Source organism: Salmo salar, chromosome ssa12, assembly GCF_905237065.1.
Source record: "Salmo salar chromosome ssa12, Ssal_v3.1, whole genome shotgun sequence".
Taxonomy (NCBI): Eukaryota; Metazoa; Chordata; class Actinopteri; order Salmoniformes; family Salmonidae; genus Salmo; species Salmo salar.
This window is the reverse complement of record NC_059453.1, coordinates 52,043,261-52,063,115: the sequence shown is the minus strand read 5'-3', so window position 1 is coordinate 52,063,115 and position 19,855 is coordinate 52,043,261. Positions and strand designations below refer to the sequence as shown.

General features: G+C 44.6%; 1 protein-coding gene across 2 annotated transcripts in view; it reads right to left on the bottom strand.

Annotated features, from left to right (window-relative positions):
• Window positions 1-1,507: 1,507 nt before the first annotated feature.
• The window catches only part of LOC106565168 (protein bassoon), a 105,837-nt gene continuing 87,489 nt past the window's right edge, over window positions 1,508-19,855 (bottom strand). For both annotated transcript variants that reach the window (XM_014131999.2, XM_014132000.2), the window contains exons 7-13: window positions 18,723-19,714; window positions 18,469-18,583; window positions 17,937-18,092; window positions 12,994-13,049; window positions 12,735-12,871; window positions 7,703-7,926; window positions 1,508-5,180 (exon numbers count right to left, since the gene is read on the bottom strand). In XM_014131999.2, coding sequence (XP_013987474.1) covers window positions 13,009-13,049; window positions 17,937-18,092; window positions 18,469-18,583; window positions 18,723-19,714 — 1,304 coding nt within the window. In that variant the 3' untranslated portion in view covers window positions 1,508-5,180; window positions 7,703-7,926; window positions 12,735-12,871; window positions 12,994-13,008. The remainder of the gene's footprint in view (window positions 5,181-7,702; window positions 7,927-12,734; window positions 12,872-12,993; window positions 13,050-17,936; window positions 18,093-18,468; window positions 18,584-18,722; window positions 19,715-19,855) is intronic.

Here is a 19,855-nt window from a genome sequence, read left to right as displayed (position 1 = left end):
ATTGGACTCACCTGGACTCACTCAATCTCCTGTTTATTACCTCCCCTATATTTGTCAGTTCCCCAGCTCTGTTCCCCACTGCTGCATTGTTTGTCGTCTGTCTTTGTGTTTCCCAGTTCTGACGCTGTTCCTGTCCTGTTGCATGTCCATTCCTAATTAAATGTCAACTCCCTGTACCTGCTTCTATTCTCCAGCGTCATTCCTTACAGAATGCAGCAGCCAACACACGAAGCATCGGGGAGTACTGGCGTTCCAGTTGGTGGTGACCTTGGTCCTGGGTCGCTGCCGATGGAACCGGGGGTGCCTAGCCAGCTCGAGAGGTTTCCTTTCCCCGGTTGGCTCGGAAGGCGCCCATCCCAAGTCGGGCCTCAGCCGGATCGTCAGGTCTTGTTTGCCCAGCCGGCCCAGAAGTTTTGTTGTTTTGTTGGTGACGTCGGGCTTGGATTCCGCCACCGATGGAACCGAGGGTGCCCAAGCCAGCTCGTCGGGCTTCCACGTCCTAGCTGGCTCGAGGTTTCCTTGCCTCGGTTGGCTCGTCAGGTTCCCATCCCACGTCATGCTCCACCGGATCTTCGTGCTTCCACGCGCAGCGAGATCGACAGACGTTCATGCCTTAGCCAGATCGTCAGGCTCCTACGTCCCTGCCAGTTTGTGGGGAGTTTACCCCAGCCGGCTTGCCCAGCGCCCATGTCTCGGCCGGCTCGCCCAGGCGGGACGCCGGGGGGGGGGTGTTACTGTCACGCCTGCTCCAGCTCTTTCACCCTGGCGCTCGAGGGCGCCTTGCTGCCCTGCATTACGCATTGCTGCCACCATCATTTACGCACACCTGCCTTCCCTCGTCACGCGCATCAGCGATATTAGACTCACTCAATCTCCTGTTTATTACCTCCCCTATATTTGTCAGTTCCCCAGCTCTGTTCCCCACTGCTGCATTGTTTGTCGTCTGTCTTTGTGTTTCCCAGTTCTGACGCTGTTCCTGTCCTGTTGCATGTCCATTCCTAATTAAATGTCAACTCCCCGTACCTGCTTCTATTCTCCAGCGTCATTCCTTACAATTTGAGTATCATGTAGAAGCCTAAACCTATCGATGTTACATTGGACTGGGTGAATGGAATATGAATGACAGTCATCCAATATGCTGTAATAGAAATAAGACACAGGCATCAGGAATTGTCTACCACCCAAAGGACATCCAGCCAACTTGACACAACTGTTGGAAGCATTGGAGGTAACATGGGCCAGCATCTGTGGAACGCTTTCGGCACCTTGTAAAGTCCATGCCCCGACAAATTAAGGCTGTTCTGATGGCTATTATTATTCAATACTACAAGGTGCTCAGCAGAGCTTTGTATTTTTCGGTCATTTCTAGGGAGACAGGCAACAATTCTTTCCTTGAATACACTGTGGTGAACAGTGGTTGCTGTTGGCAACCATTTCAGTCAGTCATTCAGTGAGAGAACAAGGAAATATAGTAAAGTGGATGACAAACAAATAACTACAAAATAGAGATTTTTCATTTTCTCTTTATTCTTTTTCCTGATTGGAAACAAATTGCAGGGTCATTATTTTCATTAATCACATTACATGACATGATGCACCAAAATGTTACTCTATCTGTTTACAGGAATACACTGAATAGAACACAAGATTTCACAATGGATACACGACTGATGTTTCGCCCATTGCACTTACAACAGTGAATGACTTGAGTTAAGACTTTTTCTGGATTTTTTGTTGCTTTTTCCTCTTATTTCAATCTCTTTTTAAATTTTTTTTTATTAACGGATCATGTCCCATCACCTTTGAAACCTCCCGATTTAGAATGACAATAGAACGCCTGGATAAACTTCTGCCATGGAGTTATTTCTCCTTGTTTTACAAACACAATATGTATAGAAACTCCACAGAGAACAGATATGTTTTCTGAATACAAGTTGTTCCACTTTTGCCAACAGTCACATACACTGCTCATTTCATCATTATAATCATAATATTTAATCATAATAAATATTATATTATACACAAAAGCACAAAATTTGGCAGCAAGTACAGCGTGGGGATGCACAAGACGGCCTTACTATGAACTCAAACGCTGTACAGAAGATTCCATCTGTATTTACAGTGACAATGTCTGTCTGTCCTTGTGTCTCGCTGGACGGCTACAGTCAGTGATGGCTGTTCTGTCACATGCACCTCTTCTCTTATCGACCACAATGTCTCTATGAAGATGGTGAGCATGCAGCTATCTATACCTAACCACCACTAAGGACCCTCTGTGATTAATTCTACCCACACTCATTCATATGAGAGATTTGTTTTTACCTCGCCTTGAAATTGTCAACACATTTCCTATTGGTGTGTCATATTTCTGTGTCTTTACAGACAGTATAGCGACAAACTGTTACCAGTCAGGCTTGTGCTTTCATTATAACGTGCCCTGATTTGGGAAATGACTGGCTTGGGGTCAGCAGCATGTCGAGTCTCTCGGACTTGACTGACAGTACTGTAGGTTCCCTGGAGGTTCCCTCTAGGTTGGCCTTGGATATGGAAGGTTCAGCGGTTCACTGATTGAGTTCTAGACGTGCTTCTGTTCATTTAATGGCGTATCTTAACTTCAATTTAAGTCACATTTTCACTTAGTCTCCCAGTGAAATGAATGCACGACTAACTGGAGGTTAGGATTTTCCCCCATTGTTCCTCCCACTACTAATAATACCTTGATTTGTTGTTCTTTAAATGTACCTTTTAGTGGCTTCAAAGCACTTTAATGTTGTTTCCCACATCATATATTGCCACATGAAGCCATCCCGATATGCAGTTAGGCATACGAAACAGTTCTATTTGTTGGAGGGTCTGATCAACCAATCAGACACCAGAAACGAACCCCCACCCACCCACCCACCCTTCAGATTATACACCGACCGTAATACGCACAATTACATTTTACATGGAGAATTTCTTGACCAACCGCATCACAGGTTTGAATAGCAGCACGGATTGGACAGTCACTGTAAGCCGAACACGCCACGGCACAGTGGAAACCTGGTCAAGCCACACACACTAAGACTTAATGAGGTCATACAAACAGCCGGACGAAGCCAAGCAAACCCATGCTTCTAGCAACAAGATGTTGGACATTCATGACTGATAGTCTATACAGTTAACCCTTTGGCAACAAGTCCCCCGTATGGGGAGTGATGGGGTACTATTAAACATGCCACAAAAATAAAAACAAGTCTAGATTCAATAGTTCAATATTAAGACCCATACATACAAGTACAAACATGTTCATAACCGTTTTCTGACGTTTTTCAGTTCACAATGATGTTGGGAGTCGTATGAGTAACATTGGTCATCATGATATTCAACTTTTTTGGAGTCTTTTCCAGTTTCAAAATGAATCATTGCATAGAACATTTGAAATTATGATTGCTTCCAACCAATCCTGTGTGTGTGTGTGTGTGTGTGTGTGTGTTAGCGTAAATGTCGAGATTTAGGTGTGTATGTGTGGTTATGCAACTCTCTGACACATTTACTGATGTTTATCAACATGTTTCAGATATTCCCAAGCACGACTTTAAACAACATTAACACCATTGTGCTGTATAACGTTTTCTGCATGCTATTGCTTTTAAAAATCAACCAGCAAATTATTCAAACACAAGATAATAAATAAGAAAACCATAGACCATTCAAATATAAATAGATTTACCAAAGAAAAACATGAAAAAAACAAAAACAGAAGTCACATAAATATAAATACACAAATTAATCATTTACATTATGTGTTCTAGCTAGATGTATATACATACTGTAGTATACATTTGTGCAAAAAATAAATTAAGAAAGGTATGATATGGACGTTTCAAAACATATGAGGTATACAAGTAAAAAACATGTACCCGAATAAGGCTCTTCTTTTCCCAAAAATACCAGGCAAAAATGATAAGAAACTAAACAAGATGAAAATAAATCAACAAATAGATCATAAAAAGAAACGAAACAACAACAAAGTCCCAAAGTGCTCTGGGATTGACAACTGATGGCTTTGCGATGGCTAAAAAAAACAAAACAGCCGTGGCCACGCTTACTTGCGCTCCGTTTGGTTCTCTCTTCTGTGTAGATCTCACACTCTCATTGGTGGGGCACACTGGTAGCTCCTCCTCCTCCTCATGATCCTACTCGTCTAGTAATGTCTAGTGGCCCCTCTTCTGGACATGGTGGTGGAGAAAGTATTGAGAAGATATGGGTTTCTTTTCGATTATTATTATTGTGCGTGCATTCCCATGTCCACATGTACATGTTGCATTCTGTAGACATCATATCATCACAACAGGTGGACGAGAAATAAAAACACATTCAAAGAAAGGGTCATCGTTCCCTATACTGGAATGTAGAGATCATAGAAACCAAGCATTCAAGGGTTTAATAACAGGGGCATTGTTTGTTTGTTTTTTGTCTGTCGCCGTAGTAACGTCTTGCCTCCTCCGGTGTAGTAGTTAGAGTGTCATAGTTAGCGAAGAAGTCTCTTTGGTACTAGTAAAACCTATGAGCTGTGTACCTCTATCTACCTCCTCCATTGCGTTATAATGGTGATGCTGTAAAAAGGCCCTTTGAGCACAAAAGCATGGAGTCATGAAGGATTCTGGTCAGACGTGGACTCCTCAGACAGACTCTGCATCCCAAATGGTCCCCTATTTCCTATATATTTCCTATATAATACACTACTTTTGACCAGAGCCCAATGGACCCTGGTCGAAAGTAGTGCACTAAATAGGGAATAGGGTGTCATTTGGGACCTGGACCGAGTAGATTGTGGTCAGATGTGGATTCCTCAGACAAGGAAGAGTGACTTCCCCTCAATGCCCTGTAGAGGGCACTATGAAGCTTCCTTCAACTACAATCGCTCCCATCTGGCCTGGTTTTCCAACAGGAGAACCTCGGCGAGTGATACAAGACATTCAGATGAAAAAACAGCATCCTCCGTTGCTATCCCCCTGAGCTGAGAGATGCTGAAGCCAAGCCTAAGGTGTGTGACAGCTCCCTGTCCTGTAGCTGGATCAGGAGTTATATCTCTCAGTAAGCAGACAACCGACAGGAAGGTGAGGATTCTATCTGTCTTATTCACTCTCTTACTAGGAGCTGTGAGGCAGGCTCTCCCTGGCATTCTGTTGGTGTATCTGAAAACACAAGGTCAAAGGTCAGTGTCCCTCACCTGGAGATCATTTCTACTGAGAACTAAAGGTTCTAAAATTCCGGTAACTTTCCCAAAACTCCCAGATTGTCCATCTTCCCGATTGGAAGATTCCCGGATTTTCAGTTTATGTCCTCCTGATTCCAGGAATCTTCCAAATGGGATTTCTGGGAAACCAGGGATTTCTGGGAAACGTACCAAAATGTTGCACCGCTACGAGAACAATATGCACTGAATCTATACGGTATGTGTTGCATTAGGATCCAATATCACAGGCATTTGAATCATATGACAAACACAGGCAAAACACAGGGCATACAATTTACAGTACACGGAGATGTGTTCATTACTGTCCCATAGAGTTCCTACGACATTATTTTGTTTACATTTTATTTGATCTCTGAGAAATGAAGCTGACTAATTGATTAGTCACTTTATATGTATGTACTGTATTCTAGACATACTGTAGCTCATCCTATATAACTACTGCTGGACATCCAGTACATTTTCCTACTTATACATTGTCCAGACTGTCTTATACATGACCACACATATATATCCAGGACTCTGACATTGCTCATTATGATATTTCTTAATTTCATTTTTTTTGTACTTGTGTATCAGTATTGCACTGTTAGACACTGCATTGCTGGAGCTAGAAACGTAAGCGTTTTGCTACACCTGCTTTAACATCTGCTGATCTGTGCATGCGACAAATAAACTGTGATTTGATTTGAAAGATTTCAGGGCTTGATTTCACCTCAAGGGGGCAGAGGAGAGCTGTAGGACTGTAATACTGTACCGCCGGAGGGATAACTAAGTGTGTGCGCACACGCCTGCCCTACAGGCAGACAAAAGGACACACATATACACACAATTCCATTCTCATTCCTCACACATGGTTCAGCTCAGTGTCCTTTAGAGCGAGAAAGAGAGAGAGAGAGAGAGAGATGTAAACATACAGTATGTTTCCCATGCCAATTAAGCCCTTTAAATTGAAAATGTAAATTGAATTGAGAGAGACGAAACAGACAAAAGGAGAGAGAGAGAGAGAGACAGAGAGAAAGGGAGAGAGAGACATCGAGAGAGAGATCAAGAGAAAGAAACAGGGACAGCGAGCGAGAACGAGAGAAAGAGAGAACCACTGTCTTCATTCACAGTATTCCCTTAAATCCCTGAGCCAGACCTCATGCAGCATGGAGGGTCATCCAGTGGCTAGCATTCTAGTGCCAGACTCTAATTACCATGGGAACCAATCCTACACCCTAATACCAGGGAATTATTGTAAAACTCTCTATAACAATACTTTTTGTTGTTGAACAAAGTCTTTTTTTTTTTTTTTTTAAAAGCTCCGAGCTCTAAAATAGGGCAATAAATACAAGCTCTGCAATATGACTGATTAGAAAGGTTCATCCTAATGTACTGAGTTTTGCACGTGACCTTTCCCCTCAGACTAGTTACGCTATACTTCTAACGCGGCTGTACAGTAGTAGGCCACACCCACCACGAGTTGACACCTCACTAAAACAGACCACACCCCCTATCTAAGACCTCACAACTGGCCCAAGACAGTCACGCTGAGTGCTTCCAGTTTCACTACTCCCCCTACGTGTCACTGGGCCAGTTCGTTTTGCATGGCCCGGTGCCCCGGGTGGGTGGACATTTCACTTAAGGACCAATGGAATGGTCTAAAATGTGCAAACTCCGCCCACCCGGGCCACCAGGCCATGCAAAACAAACTCGCCCACTATGTCCCAAGCCCCTCCCTCCCCGGGCGGTTGCAGCCAATCAGAGCCCTGCTGGGATTGTCAGTAATCCCCGGGGCTGAGAAGGCTTGCCTGCTGCTCAAAGAGGCACTGAGCTGGGTTTATCTGTAGATCCCTGCACTGGATCACAGGATCCCTCACCCCCTGCCCCACACACAGAGAGGCACCAGGCATCACGGCCTATGATATCACGGTCAACCCAACCCAGATGCCATAATAACTAGTTCTAGTAGAGATAGCAGTGGCCAGAAAGAGAAAGCAGGGACCTAATTAGTCTTCATGTGTTTTGAACAGGGGCCCAATAGAAATGCATTGAAATGTATTTTGTTTGCAAAACAATTCTATGGTGCCGCTCTCCATGTTAGTCCATTCTACCATGTAATGAGGGATTGTTTATAGGATAGTAAATCATCATTCTGTGGGCTTCACAGTTTGTGCGTGCGTGCGTTCGTGTGTGCGTGCGTGCGTGTGTGCATGTCTGTGTGTCCGTGCGTGTGTGTGCATGGAAGGACAGTAAAGCCATGGTTAGTCTGCTCATCCATTGGCTAATTATAGTGCTCTGTGTGGACAAGTGAACGGGTAAACCTCCTGGACCTATCCTGGGCTCTAACCTCTGAACCAATTAACTGAAAATGCACAAGAAACTGAGCACACAAAGACACACACAGAGACACACACACACACACACACACACACATAGAGACACATACGCTGGATGAATGTACATCTGATTTTCACTTACAGCCAGCAGAGGCAGAAGCAGAAGTCTCTCTTGAATAGTTTGCTCATGCTTGGGACCCCCGCTCTGACTTGATATCCATCCACTTCGTCCTCTCCTCAATCCTCTGCTCATGTCTGGAGATCCCAGCCTGTGCTGACAAAGCATCCACCCATTCTAATTCTGATCATGTTGTGTGCTCATGTCTGGGGAGTTCAGTGCTGACCAGGCATCCTTTGATTCCAGCCCTGATTGGTGGTAACGTGGGGTGAGAGAAAACAGAAAGTGGGAGAAAGAGAGCGAGAGAAAGAAAGAAAAGGAGAGAAAGAGAGAGGGGAAAATGAGAGAAAAAAAAGAGAAAAATGCACCCAGCTGGTCAGACAGAATATACAATTACATTACTTAATGAGTCATCAGTTCACTCATGCTACTACATTATGCATTATGCAGACATGGATCTATGTTAATCTATGCAAATATCCAGCTGATACAACACTTTATCCATCACAGTGTGAGACTGCTGCCACAGCTTGAAGATACTGTCTGCATCCCAAATGGCACCTAATTCCTGCTAGCTACCTAGAGCTACTTGGAACCCTACTAATTCCACGACTGGTCTACCACCATCGTATCGACGCCACCGCACGAAGAGGCAAAAACAGACTTACCCCCATCGCGACGTCCCCCAAAGGCTAACTGATAGCTTGCTTGCCCCGATCTGCTAACTGCTAGCTTGCATGCCCCGGTCTGCTAACTGCTTGCTTGCTAACCCGGTCTGCTAACTGCTAGCTTGCCAGCCCCGGTCTGCTAACTGCTAGCTTGTTGAGTCTCGGCCTACTAACTGTTAGCTTGTTAGCAACGGCCTGCTAGCTGTCTGAATCGCCGTGTCCCCAGTCAGCCCAACCACTCACTGGACCCATATGTTCACTTGGCTACGCATGCCTCTCTCTAATATCAATATGCCTCGTCCATTACTGTCCTGGTTGTGATTACTGTCTTATTTCACTGTAGAGCCTCTAGCCCTGCTCAATATGCCTTAACCAACCATGTTGTTCCACCTCCTACATATGCGATGACATCACCTGGTTTAAACGTCTCTAGAGACTATATCTCTCTCATCATTACTCAATGCCTAGGTTTACCTCCAATGTACTCACACCCTACCTTACCTTTGTCTGTACACTATGCCTTGAATCTATGCTATCATGCCCAGAAACCTGCTCCTTTTACTCTCTGTTCCGAACGTGCTAGATGGCCAGTTCGTATAGCCTTTAGCCATACCCTTATGCTACTTCTCCTCTGTTCCTCTGGTGATGTAGAGGTTAATCCAGGTCCTGCAGTGCCTAGCTCCACTCCCACTCCCCAGGTGCTCTCATTTGTTGACTTCTGTAACCGTAAAAGCCTTGGTTTCACGCATGTTAACATTAGAAGCCTACTCCCTAAGTTTGTTTTACTCACTGCTTTAGCACACTCTGCCAACCCGGATGTCTTAGCCGTGTCTGAAACCTGGCTTAGGAAAACCACCAAAAACCCTGAAATCTCTATCGCTAACTATAACATTTTCCGCCAAGATAGAACTGCCAAAGGGGGCGGTGTTGCAATCTACTGCAAAGATAGCCTGCAGAGTTCTGTATTACTATCCAAGTCTGTACCCAAACAATTCGAACTTCTACTTCTAAAAATGCACCTTTCCAGAAACAAGTCTCTCACTGTTGCCGCTTGGTATAGACCTCCCTCTGCCCCCAGCTGTGCCCTCGACACCATATGTGAATTGATTGCCCCCATCTATCTTCTAGGTTTACCTCTAGGTTTACCGCTCGTGCTACTAGGTGACCTAAACTGGGACATGCTTAACACCCTGGCCATCCTACAATCTAAGCTTGATGCCCTCAATCTCACACAAATTATCAATGAACCTACCAGGTACAACCTCAAATCCGTAAACACGGGCACCCTCATAGACGTCATCCTAACTAACTCGCCCTCTGCTGTTTTCAATCAAGATCTTAGCGATCACTGCCTGCATCCGTAATGGGTCTGTGACCAAACGACCACTCCTCATCACTGTCAAACGCTCCCTAAAACATTTCTGCGAGCAGGCCTTTCTAATCGACCTGGCCGGGGATATCCTGGAATAACATTGACCTCATCCCGTCAGTAGATGATGCCTGGCTATTCTTTAAAAGTGCCTTCCTCACCATCTTAAATAAGCATGCCCCATTCAAAACATGAAGAACTTGGAATAGATATAGTCCTTGGTTCACTCCAGACCTGTCTGCCCTTGACCAGCACAAAAACATCGTGTGGCGTTCTGCATTCGCATCGAATAGCCCCCGTGATATGAAACTTTTCAGAGAAGTTAGGAACAAATATACACAGGCAGTTAGGAAAGCTAAGGCTAGCTTTTTCAAACAGAAATTTGCATCCTGTAGTACTAACTCAAAAAAGTTCTGGGACACTGTAAAGTCCATGGAGAATAAGAGCACCTCCTCCCAGCTGCCCACTGCTCTGAGGCTAGGAAACACTGTTACCACCGATAAATCCAGCATAATTGAGAATTTCAATAAGCATTTCTCTACGGCTGGCCATGCTTTCCACCTGGCTATCCCTACCCCAGTCAACTTCCCGGCACCCTCCACAGCAACCCGCCAAAGCCCCCACCATTTCTCCTTCACCCAAATCCAGATAGCTGATGTTCTAAAAGAGCTGCAAAATCTGGACCCCTTCAAATCAGCCGGGCTAGACAATCTGGACCCTCTCTTTCTAAAATTATCTGCCGCAATTGTTGCAACCCCTATTACTAGCCTGTTCAACCTCTCTTTCGTATCGTCTGAGATTCCCAAAGATTGGAAAGCTGCCGCGGTCATCCCCCTCTTCAAAGGGGGTGACACTCTAGACCCAAACTGCTACGGACCTATATCTATCCTACCCTGTCTTTCTAAGGTCTTCGAAAGCCAAGTTAACAAACAGATTACCGACCATTTCGAATCCCACCGCACCTTCTCCGCTATGCAATCTGGTTTCCGAGCTGGTCATGGGTGCACCTCAGCCACGCTCAAGGCCCTAAATGACATCATAACCGCCATCGATAAGAGACATTACTGTGCAGCCGTATTCATCGACCTGGCCAAAGCTTTTCGACTCTGTCAATCACCACATTCTTATTGGCAGACTCGACAGCCTTGATTTCTCAAATGATTGCCTCGCCTGGTTTACCAACTACTTCTCTGATAGAGTTCAGTGTGTCAAATCGGAGGGCCTGTTGTCCGGATTCAATTCTCGGGCCGACTCTCTTCTCTGTATACATCAATGATGTTGCTCTTGCTGCTGGTGATTCTCTGATCCACCTCTACACAGACGACAGCATTCTGTATACTTCTGGCCCCTCTTTGGACACTGTGTTAACTAACCTCCAGACGAGCTTCAATGCCATACAACACTCCTTCTGTGGCCTCCAACTGCTCTTAAGCGCAAGTTAAACTAAATGCATGCTATTCAATCGATCACTGCCCGCACCTGCTCGCCTGTCCAGCATCACTACTCTGGACGGCTCTGACTTAGAATACGTGGACAACTACAAATACCTAGGTGTCTGGTTAGACTGTAAACTCTCCTTCCAGACTCACATTTAGCATCTCCAATCCAAAATTAAATCTAGAATCGGCTTCCTATATCGCAACAAAGCATCCTTCACTCCTGCTGCCAAACATACCCTCGTAAAACTGACCATCCTACCGATCCTCAACTTCGGTGATGTCATCTATAAAATAGCCTCAAACACTCTACTCAACAAATTGGATGCAGTCTATCACAGTGCCATCCGTTTTGTCACCAAAGCCCCATACACTACCCACCATTGCGACCTGTACGCTCTCGTTGGTTGGCCCTCGCTTCATACTCGTCGCCAAACCCACTGGCTACAGGTTATCTACAAGTCTATACTAGGTAAAGCCCCACCTTATCTCAGCTCACTGGTCACCATAGCAGCACCCACCTGTAGCATGCGCTCCAGCAGGTATATCTCACTGGTCACCCACAAAGCCAATTCCTCCTTTGGTCGTCTTTCCTTCCAGTTCTCTGCTGCCAATGACTGAAACGAACTGCAAAAATCTCTGAAGCTGGAGACTCATATCTCCCTCACTAGCTTTAAGCACCAGCTGTCAGAGCAGCTCACAGATCACTGCACCTGTACATAGATGGGCTGTTTACAGATGGGCTATCTACCTACCTCATCCCCATAGTGTATTTATTTATTTATCTTGCTCCTTTGCACCCCAGTATCCCTACTTGCACATTCATCTTCTGTACATCTACCATTCCAGTGTTTAATTGCTATATTGTAATTACTTCGCCACCATGGCCTATTTATTGCCTTAACTCCCTTATCTTACCTCATTTGCACTCTCTGTATATAGACTTTTTGTTTTCTTTTGTTCTACTGTATTATTGACTATGTTTTGTTTATTCCATGTGTAACTCTGTGTTGTTCTATGTGTCGAATTGCTATGCTTCTTCTTCTCAACTAGCCTACCTGGTTAAATAAAGGTGAAATAAAAAATAAATAAAAAAATTCCCTACCTACTGCACTTTTGACCAGATATCTATGGGCCCTGAGCAGATGTGGTGCACTATATAGGGAACAGGGTGCCATTGGGGATGCAAATCTGTAACCCGTACTGCATTAGACCTAACCTTAAACATTGTTGATAGTATTACTACTTTGAGGGGTGAGTATTTAACTTCTAAAAAGATGAAAGCTATTTCCATATATTTAAATATTTAATAAACACTCATATACATCTTGGAAATAAGCAGAGGACAAGGGGGATCATGATGTCCTTCCATGCACACACACACACGCATACACAGGGACACACAGACATGCATGTACACTCATACACACACACAAACTGGGGCCCACAGAATGATGATTCACTATCCTATAAAAAAAAATCCCTCATTACACCATTTCTCTCCTAAGACAAGGCCCGCAGCCCCAATGTGTTAAGAAATGTATTCATCTCGCAAGGGAAGGGAGAGGTAATGAGATACTCACTGATGCGCTCAGGTACCCTCCGCCTCCCTCCTCCTCCGTTTCCTTGTGATAGTGAAATGTATAAAATGCCGTAAACAGTTTCATAGGTTTTTCCAGTACCAAGCCTCCAATCCCTCTCCATCTCAACTCCTCATACCCTGCAAGACAAACACAAGCTGTCCCTCACTCCTGGGACTTCCACAACACACTAGCAAACTGCAAGTGTCAACTAAGTAAGCTTTACATCTAAGAAAATCACAAACAAATCCATCGCATTTACCCTCCTCTCTTCCGTTCACCAAAACGAAGTGAACTTCTTGCCGAGGCCAGAAATAGCTGTGTAAAAGAGATAGATGGGGAAGGGTGGAATGAAAATAATGAAAGAATAATGTTTAAGACAGTAAGATAGTACATTTCACAGAATATTCTGTAGTAGGTGTGTACAGTACATCTTATAAAGGATCAATGTTTCTATTATATTCAATCACTAAGAAAGAACATCAACGACTAAGGACACACACACAGTGGTGTAAAGTACTTAAGCAAAAATACTTTAAAGTACTACTTAAGTAGTTTTTGTTGGGGTATCTGTACTTTACTTCACTATTTATATTTTTGACAACTTTTACTTTTACTTCACTACATTCCTATAGGAAATAATGTACTTTTTACTCCATACATTTTCCGACACCGAAAAGTACTTGTTACATTTTGAATGCTTAGCAGGACAGGAAAATGCTCCAATTCACACACTTATCAAAAGAACATCCCTGGTCATCTCTACTGCCTCTGATCTGGCGGACTTACTAAACACGCATGCTTCGTTTGTAAATTATGTCTGAGTGTTGGAGTGTGCCCCTGGCTATACGTGAATAAATCAACAAGAAAATGGTGCTGTCTGGTTTGCTTGATATAAGGATTTTCAAATTATTACTTTTGATACTTAAGTATATTTTAGCAATAACATTTACTTTTGATACTTAAGTACACTACCGGTCAACATCTTTAAAACACCTACTTATTCAAGGATTTTTCTTTATTTTTACTATTTTCTACATTGTAGAATAATAGTGAAGACATCAAAATTATGAAATAACACATATGGAATCATGTAGTAACCAAAAAGGTGTTAAACAAATCAAAATACAGCGGCAAGAAAAAGTATGTGAACCCTTTGTAATTACCTGCATTCCTGCATAAATTGGTCATCAAATTTGATCTGATCTTCATCTAAGTCACAACAATAGACAAACATGGTGTGCTTAAACTAATAACACACAAATTATTGTCTACATTGAATACAGAATTTAACTTCTTTGGGATAGGTGGCAGTATTTTCACGGCCGGATAAAAAATGTACCCGATTTAATCTGGTTACTACTCCTGCCCAGAAACGAGAATATGCATATAATTCATAGATTTGGATAGAAAACACTCTAAAGTTTCTAAAACTGTTTGAATGGTGTCTGTGAGTATAACAGAACTCATATGGCAGGCCAAAACCTGAGAAGATTCCATACAGGAAGTGCCCTGTCTGACAATTTGTTGTCCTTCTGTTGCATCTCTCTCGAAAATACAGCATCTGTGCTGTAACGTGACATTTTCTAAGACTTCCATTGGCTCACTGAAGCCGCCAGAAAGTGGAATGGGGTGTCTGCAGGAGAATTTGTAAGTGGTCAGCCTGGGGACAGTGACACTGGAGATGCGCGGTCACGAGACTACTCCATTTTTTTCTTTCAGCCTTTGAATGAATACAACGTCACCCGGTTGGAATATTATCGCTATTTTACGAGAAAAATAGCATAAAAATTGATTTTAAACAGCGTTTGACATGCTTCTAAGTACGGTAATGGAATATTTTGAATTTTTTTGTCACGAAATGCGCTCGCGCGTCACCTTTCGGATAGTGACCTGAATGCACGAACAAAACGGAGCTATTTGAATATAACTGGATTATTTGGAACCAAAACAACATTTGTTGTTGAAGTAGAAGTCCTGGGAGTGCATTCTGACGAAGAACAGCAAAGGTAATCCAATTTTTCTAATAGTAATTCTGAGTTTAGTGAGCCCCAAACTTGGTGGGTGTCAAAATAGCTAGCCGTGATGGCCGAGCTATGTACTCAGAATATTACAAAATGTGCTTTCGCCGAAAAGCTATTTTAAAATCTGACACCGCGATTGCATAAAGGAGTTCTGTATCTATAATTCTTAAAATAATTGTTATGTATTTTGTGAACGTTTATCATGAGTAATTTAGTAAATTCACCGGAAGTTTTCGGTGGGTATGCTAGTTCTGAACATCACATGCTAATGTAAAAAGCTGGTTTTGATATAAATATGAACTTGATTAAACAAAACATCTCTGTTGACGAGTCTATGATATGTAAAACACTAAACAAGAATGGTTTCCATGGGAGGACACCACGGAAGAAGCCACTGCTGTCCAAAAAGAACATTGCTGCACGTCTGAAGTTTGCAAAAGTGCACCTGGATGTTCCACAGCGCTACTGGCAAAATATTATCCCGTGTGGTCCCATGTGGCTCAGTTGGTAGAGCATGGTGTTTGCAACGCCAGGGTTGTGGGTTCGATTCCCACGAGGGACCAGTACAGAGAAAAAAATGTATGAAATGTATGCATTCACTACTGTAAGTCTCTCTGGATAAGAGTGTATGTTAAGTGACTAAAATGTATATGTAAAAATCTGTGGACAGATGAAACTACCGTTGAGTTGTTTGGAAGGAACACACAACACTATGTGTGGAGAAAAAAAGGCACAACACACCAACATCAAAATCTCAACCCAACTGTAAAGTATGGTGGAGGGAGCATCATGATTTGGGGCTGTTTTGCTGCCTCAGGGCCTGGACAGCTTGCTGTAATCGACAGAAAAATTAATTCCCAAGTTTGTCAAGACATTTTGCAGAAGAATGTTAGGCTATCTGTCCGCCAACTGAAGCTCAACAGAAGTTGGGTGATGCAACAGGTCAACGACCCAAAACACAGAAGTAAATCAACAACAGAATGGCATCAACAGAAGAAATACGCCTTCTGGAGTGTCCCAGCCTGAGTCCTGACCTCAACCTGATTGAGATGGTGTGGCATGACCTCAAGAGAGCAGTTCACACCAGACATCCCATGAATATTGCTTAACTGAAACAGTTTTGTAAAGAGGAATGGAAAAATTCCTCCTGACTGTTGTGCAGGTCTGATCCGCAACTAGAGAAAACGTTTGGTTGAGGTTATTGCACCCAAAAAAGGGTCAACCAGATATAAAACCAAGGGTTCACATACTTTTCCCACCCTGCACTGTGAATGTTTACATGGTGTGTTCAATAAAGAACTGAAAACATATAATTGTTTGTGTGTTATTAGTCTAAGCAGACTGTGTTTGTCTATTGTTGTGACCTAGATGAAGATCAGATCACATTTTTTGACCAATTTATGTATGAAGAAATCCAGGTATTTCCAAAGCGTTCACATACTTTTTCTTGCCACTGGATATTTTCTATTTGAGATTCTTCAAATAGCCACCCATTGCCATGATGACAGCTTTGCACATTCTTGGCATTCTCTCAACCAGCTTCAAGGTAGTCACCTGGAATGCATTTCAATTAACAGATGTGCCTTCTTAAAAGTTAATTTGTGGAATTTCTTTCCTTCTTAATGTGTTTGAGCCAATCAGTTGTGTTGTGACAAGGTGGGGGGGGGGGTATACAGAAGATAACCCTATTTGGTAAAAGACCAAGTCCATATTATGGTAAGAACAGCTCAAATAAGCAAAGAGAAACGACAGTCCATCATTACTGTAAAGACATGGAAGTTAGTCAATGCGGAACGTTTCATGAACTTTGAAAAACTATCAAGCGCTATGATGAAACTGGCTCTCATGATGACCACCACAGGAATGGAAGGCCCAGAGTTACCTCTGCTGCAGAGGATAAGTTAATTAGAGTTGCCAGCCTCAGAAATTGCAGCCCAAATAAATGCTTCACAGAGTTCAAGTAACAGACACATCTCAACATCAACTGTTCAGAAGGGACTGCGTGAAGCAGGCTTTCATGGTTGAATTGCTGCAAAGAAACCACTACTAAAGGACACCAATAATAAGAAGGGACTTGCTTTGGCCAAGAAACACGAGCAATGGACATTAGACCGGTGGAAATGTGTCCTCTGGTCTGGAGTCCAAATCGGAGATTTCTGGTTCTAACCACCGTGTCTTTGTGAGACGCGGTGTGGGTGATCTCTGCATGTGTAATTCCCACCATAAAGCATGGAGGAGGAGGTGTCATGGTGTGGGGGTGCTTTGCTGGTGACACTGTCTGTGATTTATTTAGAATTCAAGGCACACTTAACCAGCATGGCTACCACAGCATTCTGCAGCGATACGCCATGCCATCTGGTTTGGGCTTAGAGGGACTATCATTTGTTTTTATAACAGGACAATGATCCAACACACCTCCAGGCTGTGTACAGGCTATTTTACCAAGGAGAGGGATGGTGCTACATCAAATGACATGGCCTCCGCAATCCCCCAACCTCAATCAAATTGAAATGGTTTGGGATGAGTCGGACCGCAGAGTGACGAAAAGCAGCCAACAAGTGCTTAGCATATGTGGGAACGCGTTCAAGACTGTTGGAAAAGCATTCCAGGTGAAGCTGGTTGAGAGAATGTCAAGAGTGTACAAAGCTGTCATCAAGGCAAAGGGTGGAATCTCAAATATTACATATATTTTGATTTGTTTAACACTTTTTGGTTACTACATGATTCCATATGTGTTATTTCATAGTTTTGATGTCTTCTAGAAAATAGTAAAAATGAAGAAAAACCCTTGAATGAGTAGGTGTTCTAAAACTTTTGACCGGTAGTGTATATTTAAAACCAAATACTTTTACTCAAGTAGTATTATACCGGGTGACTTTCACTTATACTTGAGTCAATTTTCTATTAAGGTATCTTTACTTTTACTCAAGTATGACAATTGTGTGTACTTTTTCCACCACTGCACACACGCACACCATACAGAATTTGTTCAACTGTAATTCCATCAGACTCTTGTTGTGTCCCAAATTGTACCCTATTCCCTCTATAGTGCACTACTTTTGACCAGGGCCCATAGGGCTCTGGCTTAAAGGAGTGCACTGTATTTGGAATAGGGTGTCATTTGAGATGCACCCAGTGTATACGTGTCAGTTTTTCAGTATTCAGGTACTCAGGGCCTTACCATCACCCAGTTTCCCTGCCTGCTCGGCAGCCCCTCCCGCCCCTCCCAGGATATTAGTGAGAACGTTTCCCCCGTCCGCTGGGGGCTGGCCTGCCGCTGCACTGCCGATCCCACCAGGCCTGCTACCTATCCCTCCAGGAGGGGCTGCTTTAGAGCCTGCAGAGGAACAACAACAGCACTGTCAGATGGTATTTTTATTGATTTAATTTTAATTTAACCTTTATTTAACTAGGCAAGTGAGTTAAGAACAAATTCTGATTTTACAATGACTCCCGATCACAGCCTGGGATCGAACCAGAGACTGTAGCGATGCCTCTAGCACTGAGATGCAGTGCCTTAGACCGCTGCGCCACTCAGGAGCCCAAGTATGTCGGGGGCTTATCATTCTGTGTTTAGGTAGTATGTCATTCTGTGTTTGAGTAGTATGTCATTCTGTGTTTGGGTAGTATGTCATTCTGTGTTTGGGTAGTATGTCATTCTGTGTTTGGGTAGTATGTCATGTGACTATAGGAGAGATATAGGTCAGTCTCACCAATGCCTGTGAGGGGGGGTGTAACTGTCTTGGGAGGCTGTGCTGCTGCTGCCCCCCCAATCGCTGCTGCAGGTTTCGCCCCCCCAATGGCTGCTGCAGGTGTAGCAGGGGTCGCCTGTCACAGAACAGAAAGAGAGGGGAACAAAATCATTACTGTCTAGCTGTTCACCAAGAGGTAGAAAGTAAGATGGCATACATTTTCACATGACATTCAATGGATCTTGAAATACCAACCCCATCTAAGATGTACTTACGGCTGTGGTTGGTGACTGGCCTGCGGTGGGTCCAGCTGGCTGCCGGCCTTGTGCCGGAGTCTGGCCAGGTTTATCCTGGTGCTGTGCCGCTCCTGGTCCTGCCCCTGGTCCTGTACCTGGTCCTGTCCCTGGTCCTGTCCCTGGTCCTGCCATGGGACCTGGCCCTGCGGTCCCTGGATTGGCCTGAGGCCCCCCAGCAGTGGTCTGAGGAAGCTGGCTCTGCTGCAGGGGCTGCTGCTGCTGCTGCTGCTGCTGCTGCTGGGTGCGTTGTTGCTGCTGGACAGGATGCTGGGCTGGCTGTCCCCCGTCTGGCCCCTGGGACCCAGGCTGCCTGCCTGACTGGGACTGCCCACTGGAACGCTGCCCCTGCTGCTGGGGCCCCCCTGGACCAGCCTGGGGTTGCTGCCCTTGGCCCTGCTTGGCCCCTGCAGAAGGCACCCCCTCCTGTCTCCTGGAAGATGAGCCCGGCGGCCTCTGACCCCTGCCCCCAGTGCCCTCGCGGTGGTGTCCAGAGGCCGGATCACGGGAGGAGTAGTCCCCAGAGTCCCGATCCCGGTAGCCCTCCCGGGAGGAACGGGGTTCCGAGCCTCCCCTCTTCTGGGTGGAGGAGGATCCACGGCCCTCAGAGCGGGTGGATGGGTCTTTGGGGTGTGTTCTGGAGGAGCGGCTGGATGACCGGGGCTCCTCGCCAGAGTGGCGGGAAGATGAGTGCCTCCCCGAACTGCCGCCGCTACTGCCATGGTAACCACGGTGGTCACGGGATGATGAGGTGGACGAGGGGTGGCGAGGTTGGTTGTTGTACTCATCCTGAGGCCACAGGTCCTGCTCCTCGGGGGGCTCGTCGTAGTCGTGGTAAGTGTGCTTCACGTTGGCGCTGGTCTGTTGTCTACCTGTGGAGATGTGGCCTGCGCTCCCGTGGTGTCTGGAGCGGTTGGCGCGAGCCTCCCTCGGCTTCTCAAACCAGTCCGTCTCCTCCTGACCCAGATGATAGGCTTTTTGGACAACAAAGATTATCATCAGTCAGTTTCCTTTTGTGATGTGTAGAGAGGAGAAGAAGAGAGACATGCAGACTGAACTGAACCCATGCAGACGACAGACAAAAAGACAGGCCGAAAGTCTCAAAAACATGCAAA